This window comes from Trachurus japonicus, chromosome 7 (assembly GCF_045865225.1).
Source record: "Trachurus japonicus isolate A0001 chromosome 7, Traja_1.0".
NCBI lineage: Eukaryota > Metazoa > Chordata > Actinopteri > Carangiformes > Carangidae > Trachurus > Trachurus japonicus.
The window spans coordinates 5,798,453-5,816,497 of NC_140913.1; the positions used below are offsets into that span (position 1 = coordinate 5,798,453).

At 40.7% G+C, this 18,045-nt stretch overlaps 1 protein-coding gene across 1 annotated transcript; it reads left to right on the forward strand.

Annotated features, from left to right (window-relative positions):
* Window positions 1–1,483: 1,483 nt before the first annotated feature.
* ccdc22 (CCC complex scaffolding subunit CCDC22) lies at window positions 1,484–16,869 on the forward strand. Its single transcript, XM_085780904.1, has 16 exons — window positions 1,484–1,914; window positions 3,198–3,375; window positions 4,162–4,294; window positions 6,076–6,182; window positions 7,678–7,762; window positions 8,164–8,333; window positions 8,424–8,639; window positions 10,087–10,257; window positions 10,832–10,951; window positions 11,052–11,168; window positions 11,261–11,362; window positions 12,604–12,711; window positions 12,803–12,898; window positions 13,748–13,807; window positions 13,914–13,988; window positions 16,163–16,869. Exons 1-16 carry the CDS (start codon window positions 1,865–1,867, stop codon window positions 16,274–16,276), a joined length of 1,902 nt encoding a protein of 633 aa, XP_085637030.1. The 5' UTR covers window positions 1,484–1,864; the 3' UTR covers window positions 16,277–16,869.
* Window positions 16,870–18,045: the final 1,176 nt, after the last annotated feature.

Genomic DNA, 18,045 nt, shown 5'->3' on the forward strand with positions numbered 1-18,045 from the left:
TGTAAATTTAAACAATTAATGAATGAATGAAGGCTTTATTTCAAACATGTGAGTAGTGTTGGTCACCCCCTCTTCTTCTTCCCTGTACCTAGTGAATACCATGTGTTTTTACCTGTACCACTGGTTGAATGTTGGTTCATGGTTGGACATGATCTCGTCAGTGTGTTTCATAATTTCACTCCACAAAAGGTTTTCAAAGTTGTGCGAACATACTGATGATTCAGTTTTCCCCTCAGATTATATCCCCCCTCTCTCTGAAAAAAACACATTTGGATATTTACTGTGAGTTTGTTTGTTGCCCTGTAGCCTACATGGTTTGTTCCATTTTAAAATGTTCCAGATAAGTGAGTTTCAATATTTTTGATTTTAAGAATAAAGGATTTGTGTGTCCTCTGTAACCAGTGTTATGAATTATCCTAATAGCTCTTTTTTTGTAGGCTAGTATAGACAGTGGTTGTAGTGTAGCTACATTTCTAAGTATTGACCCAAAATCTCTGCATGGTAACTCAAATATGGTAATATCAGTGAACTGTAAAGAATGTGGAGTGATTTGTAGTCCAGAAAGATGTTTTGTCTAACTTAGTGCTGAGATGCTCAGTGAAAATTTGTTTTGAACATGTTTTATGTGAGATTTCCACGTTATTTTTTCATCCATAATTACGCCAAAAAATGTATTTTCATGAACACTGAGAATGTCAACACCATCTACCTGTATTAATGCTTGAGTGTTCCTTTTACAATTTCCAAATATTTTTTTTTAGATTAAAGATCATTTGTTTCTGTCAAACCACTTCTTTAATTTACGCATTTCTGCAGTGATACCCCCAGAAGCTCCTGTAAATTCTCCCCTGAGCAAATATTAAAAAACTTATATTTAATTACATGATATAAATATATACATTTGGAAGTATATTTTAAATTGAAACATTTAATCTAACAAACCACTTTCTGAACCCTGTTTTGTGTAACACTGGCACAAAAAACAACCTGTTTATAGCTACTATGTTAGCCTATAATGTGTGTTGAATATGAATGTTAAATATGTTTTATTTAGATACATTTGCAAAGAAGAGATATTATATTCTTGATTTTGGGTTATTCTAAATCTTTCCAGTCGAAAGGAAAATTTTCAGTAATTCAAGCATGAAATAAAATTGCTCTTTTAAACGCTACAAGAAGAGACAGTCATCCACGTTGCATCAAAAATAAAACGTGACTCTCATTCCTGTTCTTCTATTTTTCAGTAATTTTATTATTCTTTTATGATCTTAAAATAAGATAAGTTTTTTTTGGGGGGGAAAGGCTGAAATCTGCCACTTTTCCGGTCATAAGACTGTCTCTTTCGGTGCATGACGGGACATGTAGTTCCTTCTGGCTCATTTCCCGGTTGCTCGCGACTACAGTTTGTCGAGAGGAAAACTCCATTTCCCAGAAGTCCCGCCGTTTTCTTCCCTTATTACTTCATTTCCACACAGAACAAGATACACAGATGTCAGGTTTGTTGCGTTGGTAGCGGACACCGTCGCCCGGGTTCAGTGTTTTCAGGCAGTGCAACAGATTATTTAATCGCATCAGGAGCTGGTTTGTGGAAAGAGGCTTCAGATGCAGCGGAGGGTTACGATGGGTCTGTTCAGGGAGCTGAGGAGTGACAGGGCTGCTAATTAACTGGTAGCTAGTTCCTGGCTAACAGAAGATGGAAGCTGGCTCTCTGCCTTCATCCCGGGGAAACCCTCGCCACTGTTAGAGAGAGACTCCGTGCTCCTCAGTTAGCGACCCTGTGCTCTTCAATAACCCGCTCACATCACATGTCCTGCTGAAACCGCCTCTCTGTCAGCTACAGCTCGTCTTCACACAAACTTCAGCGATGGAGGAAGTCGACAAAATTTTAATTCACGCCCTCAAACAAGTCGGGACGTAAGTATCGACAGCTTTTTGTTGATTATTATTTCACTCGTGCACAATGTCACTGGGAAAACATGTTAACACGTTCAAACACGTCCCTGTCAGAGACCACCACCGCTGACTGAGACGTGTCACTGAGCAGCAGTGTCACCTAAATGACAGCGCATAAAAGTAGTTCTTATGTGTCCTTTAATTCGCTATCGATCCATAATTGATACATATTTATCACTACCAGTCAAAAGTTTGGACACACCTTCAGTCACTGTCTTTTCTTAGCACAGAGGTGCTGAGCACTTGTTGGCTGTTTTTCCTTCAGCATCTCAGTGTGGTTTGGTCAGGTGACAGACAGATAACACTTCTGTAAATAAATAGTTTTGTGTTTACAACATGATTCCATATGTGTTCCAACTTCCTTCATAGTTTTGATGTCTTACGTATAAATCTACAATGTAGAAAGAAACAGAAATAAAGAAAGACTGAGAAGGTGTGTCCAAACTATTGACTGGTTGTGTGTATGTATACCATAAGAGGGCTGCACAGTTAATTGCAATGTAATCGAAATCGCAATGTCCAGAATCACAGTAAATGCACTTGTTTTGATGAAGGTAAAGTCTGTCACAACATTATTGTGCAGTGTGTGTTGTGTTGCCACAGAGACGCTCCGGACAACACATCATATTCTAAAGATGTGAAGAGACATGATGTGGTGTTTGTTTGGTACAAGACTCAATGGATATCACATCATGAGTTTTACATTTTTTAGAGAGAATGAAAATAAGAAATGATCATTAATAAAATCGCAATATTTGCCAATTGCGATGTGTTTTTTTGCACATTGTACAGCCCTAATATATGATCAGAGGTAACAAACTGGTTCTTGAACGTATGTATGACCCTGAAGAAAGTTCTTACATTTTATAGTTTTATGAACTGGGTGTCTGGCAAAATCCCAAGGAGCATGGGTCACTGACACATAAAAAGTTAGTGGCAAATGTTCCAACACACACACACACACACACACACACACACACACACACACACACACACACACACACACAGACTACTCTATGTTTTTAAAACACAATAGCATTAGTGAAAAGCTATTGTTGGCCAATGAACCTAACTTGTTAGTGATAATTTGGCGATCGGGCCTTTGACCATCTGATGAAATCATGTAGAAGTCTTTTCATTTTACAGTTTTACGACCAAGTGTGTTTCAGAATCAAACCTCCAGTCACCCTGTGTGACCACAGGCGTCGTCAAAGATCAAATAATATTTGATTTGTGACCCACAGGGAGGTGAGCGAGGAGGTTGACGGCGTCAGACAGTTCAGCAGTGAGCTGATAGTGGAGGCGGTGGTCAGATGTATCCGGGTGATCGACCCCGGCCTGGGCAGCACGATGCCCACCTCCCTCCCTCCGGGCATGTCTGCTCGCTTCAGAGTGGGCATGAGCCTGGCGCAGGCCTGTCAGGTAACACACCTCTAACTGATGTATGACCAATCGATCGGGCTAAATCAGCCCCTGTCGTTTGAAAAAAGGCATCCCGAAGCACCAGCTGCACAAAAAAGTGACAAACAAGATACTAGGTTAATATATTTCAGTGTAAAGAGATAGTTTTCAATTATTTCTCTAAATTTAATGAGCTATAATTTTTGCTTTTCTTTTTCTTTTTGCTTCTTCTTTTTTTAGGCATCTGGAGGTTTTGCTCCAACAATATTTCGTTGTAAAATGCACAATGACAAATAAAGGTAACACATTATAATAAGTACACACTATTAAGCATTAGTTAAACATTAATAAATACTGAATTCTTCATTTATAACACACTCATTAGTATGTCGTTTATAATAAAGTTAGTGTAAAACATTTTTTACTCTTTATGAAATACCTACGTAGTAATGAGTATTCATGTGTTATAAATGATGAATTCAGTATTTAATACTTAACTAATGCTTAATAGTGTGTACTTATTATAAAGTGTTACCCAAATAAATACATAAATAAACCTTGTTTTTTGTGTTTTGGGGGATATTTAAAAGCTATAGTCCTGACCAAAAATAATAAACGTTTCCATGAGCAGCTGATAAATGTGCAGTTGTGTATGTATAAACTTTTTTTAAAGTAGCTAATACAATCATTTTACCTATAGCACACTTAAGGATACTTCGATAGTTGCGTTCAAAATTCAGATATTACCGTGTGAAACGCATTCTGTGGTTCCCAGTAATAATCCTAACACGTCATGTGGTTTCTCAGGACATGGGTTATAAAGGAGAGATCGGCTACCAGACCTTTCTGTACAGCAACGAGCCAGAGATCCGCTCCCTGCTCATGTTCCTGGTGGAGAAGCTGCCCAGAGAGAGTGCAGAGACCTCAGACCAGCCAACAGGTACAGGAGCACGGTCACCAGTCTGTCATCCACACACCTGTTGTTCCAGAGCGGTCCCCTTGAGCCTATCTATCTATCTATCTATCTATCTATCTATCTATCTATCTATCTATCTATCTATCTATCTATCTATCTATCTATCTATCTATCTATCTATCTATCTATCTATCTATCTATCTATCTAAAATCTTAATATCAACAACAGACACACAACACATACAATAAAAGACAATAAAGCTAAAAAATAAAAATTATGTATTTGATATCAAAAATTGAAATTACTAGAAAGTTAAAAAGAATACAACTGTACCATTATATTATATTGATAATACAATATTATATTGTACTATATTACATTTATAAATATAGGGGTGGGTGATCTGGCTGTAAGATCATATGATGATCTTTTTGGGTCGAATGGCAATCCATGATCTGAGTCAGGAGACTTCCTCACAGATTTAGCTGAGCTCATGTGATCACATGGTTAGTTGTGTATGTAATTGCCTGGACACACAGCCTGTCACTCCAACAGACCTCTGCGTTCTGTCTCGGCTTCATTCAGAAAAGTCCTGATCTGAGGTTGTGATTCAAACCTTTTAACCCCTTTGAAGCCTCTGGATCTGTTGTGAATGTTTGCTTTGTACTTATTTATTCACTTTGAGAGCACTGTTAGTTATTCATATTTTAATTTGTATGTTCGGTCGCCGTCAACCAGTTTTTCTTTACTTTCAATTCATTTTCATTGCTCCGTGTTGATTTCCATGTGAGATGGCTTCATCATTGATTCGGTTCCCCATTGGAGAAATGCTCAGTGTTAGAGACGACTATAATCAGTTGCCTTGGAAAAGTGGTTGTGAACCATCTCTGGATTTATTATCCTTCTTTTTGCATAGTGATTAAAAGGCTTACATATATGATTCAACAAAAAGTCATGGTTTCATTAAATATGGGATTTATTTTTTGAATCAGCATCTGGAAAACTAACCTTATTCTCTAGGAAACAATTCTGTGCTCTCTTTTTTTTATTTTTTTTTATTTCATTTATTTGTTTGTGTGCACATATGCATGGTGAGAGATGTTTAAGTAATTTGTCAATTATCATTTTGTGCACCAATATCTTTGTTCTCATGGAGGCTGATGGCTGGCGGATTCCTCTGAGGGAAGGGACGAGGAGAAAGCTGTTTTGAAAAAATAAAGTTGTTATATATATCCACAACACAAAAGTGATGTTAAAAGTTAAAAACCAATGAAAATAATGATACAAAACACAGGAATAAAAGACAAAATGATCCTTGTAGCTCCAATCTGTTTTTTGATAAATTTCACCAGTTTTTTGTTTCTTTTTTTAGAGAAATCTTACCATTTTTTTCTAGACAATTTTAAACTTTCTTTTTGAGATATCGTTACCACTTTTTCCCCAAAGATTCACGGCAATGGCCCTAATTTGAACATACTTTTACTAAGAAAGTAACGTTATTCAATCTCAGAACAAATATTTGTGTCTTTCTGGTGTTTGTTTTTAAAATTTTGTCCAATGGGGGTCCGTGGTCTAATTTGTGTCAGTTTAGGGGTCCTTGATGTAAAAAAGTTTCACTGATTTACAGAACAAGATGTATATGTAATAATCAAACAGTGGGCAGGTATTTCTTCTGTTGACCATACGAGAAAGAGAAATTGTCAAGCACCAAACAAATGTTGTTGCTCTGTAACCTCTAGTGTTATCACTAGGTTATAAACATGCTATGCATTTTCCCTCAAGTGTTTATTGTGTCGTCCTGCAGGTAAATCTGCGGTCCTCCAGAGAGCCATCGCTGCTGCCATCAAAGCCCAGCTGGCCGTCCCCTGGCTGCCTACAAACTGCAGACTGCCACTGCACGGTGAAACACAAGTAAACTCTTTTAAAGTTGCATTTTGGTGTCGATCAGCAGGATTGGGAGAATGGCCAGTTCAGGCATATTTAGACTGAACTTGCTGCTCAAAGCCAGATCTATTTCCAAAACTTGTGTGTATTTACTTTGCAAAGCTGTGAACATGACCTGCACACCGAGACTGAGCAGCGGCCGTTAGCGTCAGTGCCTCAGTTTAACTTTTGGACTGAATGATCAGCACAGAGATGAACCAACTGTTGAAAACAATGTCTGCAGCTGAGGCTTATGGGTATCGTAGTATGAACTGGGTGATTGGTGAAATGTGATTTCTCTTAAATGTGATTTCAGCCTAAATCTGATACATAGCAGAATATGATCAGTGGTGGAATGTAACCAAGTGCATGTACATCAGTGATAGGATTTTGATCTCACTGCGGTTTTCAAGGGAACACCGTGCTGTTTAAGGTTAGGGAAAAGGTCAAACTGCATTTGTTTGACACATCAAGCTACAACTTTAGTTAACCCCCTAACCTCCCGTTTATCTGGAACTAACCAACTCACTGCAGTCAGACAGCTATGTTGTGGAGCCTGCCTGTGCGGAAGAATACTGCAGAGTTGGTTAGTTCCAGATAAACAGCTTTTTACGACTAGTTGATGGGCTTAAAAAAAAAAGTGTAGTGTACATATATAAAGTACACTTTAATGGGTGTATTATTTTGTGACAGGACTTCTTGAGTGAAATAATGGTGCAATTATGAAACATTTCGACACATGAAGCAAATTCTCTGAACTACTTGCACTTTTGAAATCACTCCGCCCAGCAGCTGTGTCTGGAATGTAGTTCCGGCTACGCATTTGCCTCGAAAACAACTCCAACTTGTAATGTTACATTATTATTTCATGGCGTGGTGAATGTGCAGGTCACAACTTCTCCACAACAGCGTTTTGGAGTAGTTGGATTGTGTATTTGATGAGTTTTGAGGGACCTGTACCATTCACCTCCATTGTGTTTGAATTTGCCAAAATGTTGAACAATCCCTTTAATGGGTGTAATATTTTGTGTCTGGACTTCTTGAGTCAAGTAGCGGCACATTTTATTGTCAGTAACAGTAACAGTGTTATAACGGGAGAAACAGTAACTTTTTTGTTTACTTGTTACTGAAAAAAGTAGCCGTTAGTAATGCTGTTATTCCCATCACTGCAAATCAATAATGCATAATGAGGACATTTACATGTGGCACTTTAGAGCACATTTTTCTCTTTCATGACTCGCAGATACAACACAGCTCTAGTTCTCTCCTACTTGTATTACTGACATCTTGATACAGACAAAAAGAAAGTGATGCATCTCAAAAGCCCGTTGTCAAAATGCTGTATCTAAATTGCACCTTGCTCATCTTGGTGCAGGCTGACTGCGTTGTACTGAGCACATGTAGCTGTGATATTACTGAAATGTAACCTGCCCAGAGAGACTCAACCTGATTTCCTGACAGGTTCCATGTTTTTCCTGTTTAGAGTCCAGGAGCACTGCACAACTTCCACGTCCAGCCGCTCAGTTCACCGAGCTGCACTAAAGATCCAGGAAAGAAGCATCTGAAAGGTAGGCCTCCCACCGCACGGACAGGCTGATTTCTGTGGATCGTGGCTCTCCATATAATCGTCCTGCAGCGTAAAGAATGTCAGAAATGTCAGAGGAATTTTTTTACAAAGACAATTTGACAATGTAATTTGAATTTGAATTTAGCCCCACCTTTATTTTTTTTCTTCACCTACATGATACTAACACGCTGGAACAGGGATGGCACAGTCATAAGGCGTTGCTCACACAAGAATATGATCAAATAGCTTTTGATAAAGCAACTCATTAACTGTCAGGAGAGCAACATGTTTGAAAGTTACTTGTAGGTGACTTTTCGTCACACAAACATACAGGACCTCATCCTCTCAAACGACTTTAATGACAGGCAAGTCGTTACAGTGTGTGTGTGTGTTCGCTTTCAGAACTGAACGACTACCAGCGAGACATCCTTCCCCCTGTGACCGCCCAGCCTTCCCACCACGCCTCCGTGGTGGCCTCCATACTGGAGCAGCACGCTGCCGAGCTGAGCGCCGCCCAGGAGTGGGACAACGAGTGGAAAAGTCAAGGACTCCTGTCTCGCCTCTCTCCACAGGCAATAAACCCCCCCCTCTCTCTACAGCCGTGTTTATTTGCCTGTCGGTTTTCTCTCGACTCTTTAATCTGATGACTGTTGTTGGAACAGGAGTACCAGTCACGGAAGCTGACCCGACTGCGGAAACGCATCGAGGAGCAGCTCCGCTCCGCTGCGCTGCCTTCTTCTGAAAGTGCCTTCGGCGGTCCTCGCTCGGCCTCTGACCTGTGCGAGCTCCTGCAGGCCTTCAAGTCCTCCGCCCCCTCCGACCACGTCCTCACCAAGGGGACCCACTTCACCCATACGCAGAAGTTCACCTTCACACAGGTGAGGAGCGAAAATACTTTTTAACATTTTTTTATTTGATTTATGGACAATGTACACAGACATTAAACAAAAGAATGTAAAGATGCTTGTTCCATTTAGCAGAGAGCTATTTCCCATCTGTAGTCCATTACATAGAAGACAAATTCAGACGTCCCAGTCACCAATACAGTGAAAATAGTAACATACTCAACTCAACTTTATTTATAAAACACTTTAAAGTGCAAAGTGCTATACATCAATAAGAATAGAACATACGACTAAAACAAGAGCTGAGTCTCATACTGGGTTGAAAGCCATTTTAAAAATGGACAGTGAAGGGGCTTCACTAATGTGCTCTATCCCCTCTAAACTAATAAACAACATCTATACAACATAAACAACACATAGAACATAGATAGACATTCCAACAGGTTATTTCTGATGTAAAGTGCGAGGTAGAGATGTGCTTAGGTAAAGTGCTGTAGAATTATAGTATTGTAGTTAAAGAGGAACTATGTAAGTCTGGACGCTTTTCCTCTGTTTTGCTAACCCTCCTCCTGACCATGTGCATTTGTTAACAACAAAGCCGGCGAAAAATCAATACATGGAGCGGTGGATAACGTTATATAACATATACGATGGATACGATGTGTATATTTGTGTAGTCCGTCATAACCGTAACCGTCATAAACAAAAGATTACGGGTTACGGAGCACGTTTGTGCCGCGCTGCGCAGAGATGAGAGCTGGGACACCGGGGCGGCGACCTGAGTAACTACACTGATGTTACAAGGTTGGTTTTCAGCCGTGAGACGCCAGGTGGAAGACAGAGAGCCTCCATTCTCACTCGTAACAAGTCACAAGTCATGAAGTTAACGATCACAACTATCACAATTACTCCGGAGCTTTTAATTAAAGCAGAAGTAAGCAATATTTTTAAATAGTTCTATCTTCCGACAGCAATCACTTACATAGAGTGTTTGGACCAAAACATGGGTCTCTCAGTCACTCTGCTCTGCTCTGAGCCGAGGAGAAAACTTTTCTCGTATCCTACAAGTTTTATCCAATGAAGTTATGGTGCGTTCAAGGCAACTCGTAACTCGTGTTTTTTCGACCTGTGAACTGGTACGAGTTCACGGGTCGGAAAAACACGAGTGGCCGTTATAGTGACTTTCACAGGCATCATGTCGGAGAAACGCGAGCTGCGGGTTGCCTGGAACGCTACAAAGTCGTAAGTTGTGACTTGAAGCTGTAACTTACGGTTTCAAAAGCCTGCCTGGAACGCAGCATTAGCCAAAACGACTGGATCGCTTACTTCTGCTTTAAGGTAAAAATGTAGCATAGCCACAGGAGAAATCCTGCTTAGTAAAACACCACGATAGTCTCGGTCTGCAATGTGGGTTTCTAACAGCTGTATGTCTCTGAATGCATCTGTGTGTGTGTGTGTGTGTGTGTGTGTGTGTGTTCAGGAGTCGGCAGCAGTGACCAACTCCATCCCCTCCAGGCTTCAGTCAGAGGGCGACATCCAGCAGCGCCAGCAGGAGGAACTGGCTTCACTCCAGCAGCAGCTCCAGCAGCTCTGCAGCGACGTCAGCCAGCTAACCGCCGACATGAGACACATGAGTGTCACCAACACACAGGTAAAACATATACAGTATACACACACCTCAGACGATGTAGCCTAGTGATGAGGCCGTAACCGTTTTTACAGTGCTCCACTCTAGTGAACATTGTGTGTTTTAGGACGCGCATGTGGAGGACATGCACTCACTCACACACCCGTTTATCATGGTGCGATGTTCACATGTACCTGGGCTACTGAAAGAAGAATCATCATCTACAATGGCTTTTTGTCCCCAAATCCTGTGTGGTAACCAAATAATTAAAGGGATAGTTCAACATTTTGGCAAATTCGGCTATTGCCATAGTCCCTATAGTCATAGCAGTAGGTTCATTACCTTTAATTATCGGTGCATGTTGTTTTGAGATCAGCGGGGCAGAGACGTGAGCTGCTCAGTGAACACAATGGAGGTGAATGGTACAGGTCCCCTGTCCCTTATCACACTCATCAAATACGCAATCCAACAACTCCAAAACGCTCTCGTGGATAAGTTGTGACCTCCACATTCACCACACTAGCAGCAGAACAAAATGAACACAAATGAGTGGTGGTTGTTTGAGTTGTGTTGTGTTTTGCGATGTGTTGTGGTGCAGGTGCTGGATGAGCTGAAGCAGAGAGAGATGGGCAACTCGGAGAAAGAGGAGAAGATGCAGGTGAAGAAGAAGACGATCGACCTGCTGCCGGAGGCGGACGACAACCTGCTGAAGCTTCAGGTAGGACGGAGTCAGTGACGTCAGTTTGTAACTGGAGACACGACATCCGAAACCTGGCTCAGCTCAGACTCGGTGTGAACCTGTGTGATCCTTCCTCCAGGCTCTGGTGGAGGCCAGCGCCAAGCGGGTGGTCAACCTGGCCGCTCAGTGGGAGAAACACCGCGCTCCGCTCATCGACGAGCACCGCAGGCTCAAAGAGATCTGCGGCAACCGGGACGTAAGTGGTGCCTCACAGGAAATGTGTCGCAGAGTTTATTCCAGCAAAAAAAATTTAAATTCTGTTTGCTTGTTTGTATTTGTTTGCCGCAGATGGAGTCGTCCAGAAAGCTGTCTGAGATCAAGTCTCTGCATGACAAAATCCGTGTGTCCACAGAGGAGGCCAGGAAGAAGGAGGAAATGTACAAACAGCTGGTAATGACCACCTGAACGAAAGTTAGAGGACGACTACTGATCTTTATTGCACTAAGGCCTTGTTCACACTGCTACTCCAAATCCCATTTATGTCATATCCAGATTGTATGTAGTTTAGATGTAGATTTTGTTACAGTCTGAACAGCCAAAAACCACATGAGATCCGACTTTTTCCAAAACGGATTCAAACCGCATACGGAGGTGGTTTCAAATGCGATTCTTTTTGGATTTGTAGAGATAATAATAATAATAATAACTCTCAAAATACCCAAGGCACTTTACATGAGCATCCAATTCAATACGAACGGTGTCGTCGCTCAAATAGGATTTGGAAGCATCTTTTGTATCACCCGCAGTGCGTCACAAGATGGACAGCCCAGTTCAGGAGAGACGGAAGGCATCGCTGGTCTGCTGGCACCGAGCAGCCTGTTCCACCGTCATTCCAGCGGTGATTGCAGCATGGAAGGAGGCACAGCTCAGCAGTCGCCTCCTTTTCTGTCGCTTTTGTGCAATTAGCAGTTTATTTAAAGGTCCCATATTATGCTGTTTCACATAGGTCTAAGTGGTCCAACCACATTGTATTTGTAGCGTATTGCCCAGCCACTGTCTCTTGCGAGGCTCGGATGTTCATGCTGATTGTTGCAGCCGATAACTTCGGACACATGCAGATAGGATCTGATCGGATTTACCAAAAAAATGAATTTGTGCTGCAGCACTGGAAAACTTGTCAGTGTTGTTATTTAAGCAGCGTCTCACTTCTTGCACTTGGCTGTTTTTGGCTGCGATAGTTGAACTCAGTGTCGCCTGGAAATGGAGATGATAACGTGCAGTTTTTTTATAACTTCCTATCATACTAATACTAGTTCAATGCTCGACATGTAGCCCTGCGTCACATAATTTCTTAGCCTCGTTAGCACACACCGTTGTGATGATACCAGAGCTGAGAAGATTAGCACGCTAACAATGAAAATGGTTGAGTCACTCCTCCCTACTCACTACGTAGTGGATTCTATATAGAGGACTATATGGTGAGCTCAATGGTAAAAACACTTTCAGATACTATTTATTGGTAAGAATGTGAAGGTTATGGCCTGTGATAGTCAAACAGTAGGGTTGGTCGGCAAGGTCAGACACAGACGTCTCAGCTGTCAGTCCTTTGGCCCCTTGTTGAATCTACTCAATGTATGTGTGTGTGTGTGTGTGTGTGTGTGTGTGACCGGATCATCTCTCCTCTGTTGTAGGTGACAGAGTTGGAAAACCTCCCTCAGGACGTCTCTCGGTCAGCGTACACTCAGAGGATTCTAGAGATCGTCAGCAACATCAAGAAACAGAAAGAGGAAATTACCAAGGTAAAACCGAATCAGCAGACACAACATGTATAAAGTAACAGTTTTTGTAATGATGTGACGTCACCAACATGTCACTGACTCTCCGTGGCAGATTCTGTCGGACACTAAGGAGCTGCAGAAAGAGATCAACAGCCTGACAGGAAAGCTGGACCGGACGTTCGCTGTGACTGACGAGCTGATCTTCAAGGTCGAGCTTTTTTATATATATGTGTGTGTGTGTATATATATATGTGTGTGTATATATATATATGTGTGTATATATATATATGTGTGTATGTATATATATATATATATATATATATATAAAATTTCACAAAAATCAAAATCATTGAAACAAATCCATAGTTATAAAGGACAAAAAAACAACAGCAACATCAACAAACAAAAACAGCTGCCACAGAAAACAGGTTATAAATTAACCAAAGTAAGTAGATAAATAGTTGGATTAAACAAAAGATGGTAAAATAAATAACACAACAACAAAGTAATAAAATAAAATGGCAGGATCGATATTTTGATTTCCTTTGCAGTCAGTGATGCATGTTTCATTAACCAGAAAGGACACAATCAAACTCTCTTTAACAGTGCATATCTATATACTCTATCTATATCTATATTATCTCTCTTTTCCACACTCCAGTTGATGGTGTTGTACACCTTTACAACATAGTGCAGTCGTCTACTTACATGGACAAGTCCAAAACCATTCATTTTCCTTTCCTTCGTTTTTCTGACGAGTGTCTAGAGTTTATTCCAAGTACAACGTTTTTTGGCCTCAATGCAACATGAGCCAATATAATAATTGTTATAGTAGTAATAATAATAATAATAATAATCATGATGATAAATAATATTGCACTGTGTAATAATTACAGTATAACATTGTGATGGAGCAGTCAGGCTGAAATTAAGGTTTAAAGTTTAGCTCATTACATATGAACTGTTGGGCCCAAAAGAGGGATATACTATTAAACACTATGAAAATGTAAATGATGTGTTTTTAAAAAAATTATTTGTTTGTTTTTGTCACATGTAGGACGCCAAAAAAGACGAATCTGTCCGCAAATCCTACAAGTACCTGGCAGCTCTCCACGAAGTACGTCGCCGTGTTGGCTCAAGATTCCTTCATGTTGTTTAATTTTACCCGCAGCTCCTCAGGGAAGTGTGTCACATGTCATGTTTACGTCCTGTTCCCTCCACAGAACTGTAATCAGCTGATCCAAACCATCGAGGACACGGGAACCATTCTGAGAGAGATTCGAGATCTGGAGGAGCAGGTGGGATTCATTCAGTCATTCATTCATTTACTCGGTTACATTTCTGTGTTCAGTACAGAAAGCTGCTGGATGTGGTTTACCCAGCTCAGTAAGCACTGCTTACATATATAACATGTAACGCATTTAGATAAAACAAGATGAAGATACGTTGATAAAATTCAAATGCTTTGATTTTGGTCCCCGCTTCACAGGTTAAAAAAAACGAACACCTGTGAAGACCTGCTAATGTCAGGCTGCTGTCGGCACTAGGAAAAGGTTCAATCTGCAGAAACAACAACATATGAAATGTTTATAAAGACCAGATTATTTTTAAACAATTTTCAATTTTCATTTTTATTAGGGTCCGGGCAGCGCAGCTGCCAGGACACTATTGTATTCCTAGAAATTCTTCTTCTTCTTCTTCTTCTTCTTCTTCTTTCTTTCTTTCTTTCTTTCTTTCTTTCTTTCTTCTTCCAAGGAAGTCATACTTCCCATGGGCGAAAACTCACCAAACTTTGCACAAAGGTCCAGTCCCATGCCAGATTCACTCAACTCCAAGGACATGTGCCCTACAATAAGCGTTTAAATTTAAAAACTACCAAACCAACGGTAGATGCTACAGTGTTGAAACTTCACCACAATGTAGCCTCAATACTGCTGAAACTTTTGTCCACTTAAACTTATTACAAATTATGAAGTCCATCACTCTGTTTTTTTCAATAACTGTGAAACTTTTAAAATGTATCTCCTCCCACAATTTTTGCTCAATTGACACCAAACTTGCTAGAGAGCTTCTCCAGACTGTCCTCCACAAAACTTGTTTCTCGGATTTTTGATTAAGCAAAAATTGAGCCTACAGTGCATGAAAACGTTTGACTGTAAACACTACTGTAAACATATACCATCAAATTCTTGATAAATACATTTTAAAACTTCCTGAAAAAAAATGACAATATTCTGGAGTCATGGTTGATGAAGTTTGGCAAATATCAGAATTTTATCTCAAAAACTGAAATTTTGAGAACATTTTGAATTCTGCTCTCATGGGAACAACAGCAGTCAATGTGAGAGTGGAATTTATAAACATCATATTTTCTCTTATGAAGCAAAACACTTATCATTAAAAACAAATCACCAACATTTTCATGCTGTCCAGATGCAATTTATGTATTATCAGATTTTTGTTTAGATGACTGAATTTCTGAAATTTTGACCATTTCATCACAACAGCTGCCCGGGCACTGACTCACCTGAGTGGATAAATGAAGCTACACAGCAGGTCTCACTACCAGCCAATTAGCTCAGCGAGTTAGGAGCTGGTTCTTGGTGTCAGAGGTTGTGTGTTCGAGACCCAGCAAGGGTGATGATGATGATGATGTTGACAGATCAAAATGTCAGTTGTCCTCAACACGAAACACGAGACAATTGTCCTAATGGTGGCATCACAGCAAGCCTCTAAATTTAAAAATCCAAATAGCTTGGACTGGACCATGTGCGAAGCCTCCTAACATCTTAGACTCATAGTAGATGTTTGACAAATACATATCATTATTTTACCTCAAAAACTGATTTTTCTTTTTACTGTGGTTTCAAATCTGCCTACACGACAGTGAATGGCTTACTCAATTTGTGAAGCCACTGTTGAACTGCCACTTGTCAATTAGCTCAGTGCGATAGACAATGGTCTTTGGTTCCCGAGGTTGTGGGTTCAATCCTCAACTGATGCAAATTGAACATTATAAGGTCAACTGTCTTGTCTTCCTATTCTCCTGTTTGTTGCTCAGAATTGCCTAAATTTGCCCAAAAGTAGCCCGGACCCGACCCATCGCTGCGCAGCAGCTATAATTGTATTTGGAATCTTTATCTTTTGACCAAATTTGTAGTTTTGCCATCTTGCAATACCTGCTTGGGCCACCAGAGGGCCCTGGTCCACAGGTTGTGCACAGTAAAGCAGCCGTAAGCATTGTTGCGGAGAAAAGTGAAATCCTGCTCCATGTGTTTAGACTAAAATTTTGTGATGTATTTTTTCCTTTTACCCTGGTGTTTGCACTAAGCTGTACCAGAACAGCCCCTCTGTACCGAACAATAGTGGTATTTATTTTTTCAATCCAACGTGTGTATCTTACAATGTAATGTTGTTTTGAAGTGAAACTAACAGGACACTTTTCTTCCTCGTTCACTTGCATCTTAAACAGATCGAGACGGAGAACGGGAACAAAACTGTGGCCAACCTGGAGAGGATTCTGGACGACTACAAGGCGATCCGTCAGGAGAACTCTGCACTCGCCGCCAAAGTGCGGGAAGGTTGAAGGTGGCGGTGGTCTGCGCTGCTCCGCCTGCTCAGGCTGAAGCTGTAGAGAAGACATGGAGCTGAAGATGGATCTGATGGGACTGAAACAGCACTCCAGGTTCTCCAGTGAAGAGACTGCTGTGCATTAACACCGCCCTCTGCTGCCATCGGAGCCAAGCTGATTTTTGTACCATGGAAACTAATCTGGATTTTAATGCACAACATGTTTGTATGTGTGAGTGGGTGGATATATGGATGGAGAGGACAATTAGTTTTTCATCTGAGTGATCTCTGGGGGTGGGTGGCTCTCTGAGGGTCAGGGCCCAATGAAATGTAAGAGTCGGCAGCAGGAGGTGCTGTCAGGCCTCTTCTGTTCAATCGTGTAGTCATTCATAATTCTGTATGAAAACCTTTTCATAAGATCAAAATCAAATGTTGGAATTTTTATCACAAGCAGACAGACATTAGCACTTCCTTTGTCATGATTATATTTGAGTATGTGGAGTGAATGGCATTTGAATGTAGCCCATTAATGATGTTGTCCAGCCCCATCAGCAAAGTATTGTTGTATATATGGCACCAGCTTAAATAAAGATGCCTTACAAACTTGAATGGACCTGCTGTCATCTACAACCTCGAACACCCCAATACAGCATTGTACATTCAGACGACACCCAGTTATTACTCAGAAGCTACTGACATGTATATATACAGTGACACATGTGTATATATATACCTAATATTGCAAAGGCTATATAGAGATATGAAAAATTCATATCAGTTATTGTGACCAAAATTATCACGGTTATCATTATTATCACGGTATTGTTGAATTTGTTCAAAATGTTTAAAAATAGTTATTACTACTTATACAAACACACACACCAGTGTTTACCCTGGAATTTTTTTCAAGCTCGGTGATATCCACCGAAAAAACCCTGAACAGACAAGGTGCGTGGGACGGCTTAATTTTACCACGGTTTATCATTACACCGGTAACCGTTACATCCCCTAACTACTATATACAGTATACCGTATATATGTGGCAAGTGTTTTATTTTAAAAAAGAGGGTGAAGCGAGCACTCACCTAAAAAAAAAAGGATGAAACTTAAGGAGGTGCACGGCAGCAACAAACTGAAAAGCCAGCACACTCACGATCCGGTCGAAATGTCTGTGCTTGCCTGTCCTGTAATAAAAGTTTGTCCAAGGGATCGTGGGTGTGCTGGCTTTTCCTCCCCTTTCCAAGTGTTTTATTTTACCCTGCAGTCTGCTGGGGAGGAAGTTTGGGGGAAAAAGCAGGTAAGGAGGCTAGATAAGCTTGTCAAGAAGACTGGCTCTATGATCGCAGTAAGGATGGACTCTCAGGGGGAAGTGGTGGAGAGATACACTATGAGGATGGTGGAGGCGATCCTGAACAACACAGATCATCCACTTCATAACACCTTGATGGACCAAAGAAGTAACGGTTGTGGACGGCTCCACTCTCTTTGTTGCAGGACAGAGAGACACAGAAGATCTTCTGTACCCACTGCCATCAAACTTTTTAATGCTTCTGCAAATGGTAGATGAGACAGACAAATGGATTTCCCTTTAGGGATTAATAAAGTAAAAATAATTATATATATACGTATGTATATTTTGGGGGGCATTTTTGCTCGGATAATGGAGAGACAGGGGGAATGACACAGTAGAGATCAGCACGGTCAGGAATCAATCCGACGATCACTGCATTGGACATTGCCAACATGGTACAGTACGTGATCTAATTAGCCACTTGACCACCAAAC

Bases quoted from the DNA above. Each gene is read 5' to 3' on its own strand.
- ccdc22 (XM_085780904.1), top strand. From the start codon at position 1,865: ATGGAGGAAGTCGACAAAATTTTAATTCACGCCCTCAAACAAGTCGGG. The intron at 6,183-7,677 runs GTAAACTCTTTT...TTTCCTGTTTAG, and splicing joins CACTGCACGGTGAAACACAA to AGTCCAGGAGCACTGCACAA. The intron at 11,169-11,260 runs GTAAGTGGTGCC...TGTTTGCCGCAG, and splicing joins AGATCTGCGGCAACCGGGAC to ATGGAGTCGTCCAGAAAGCT.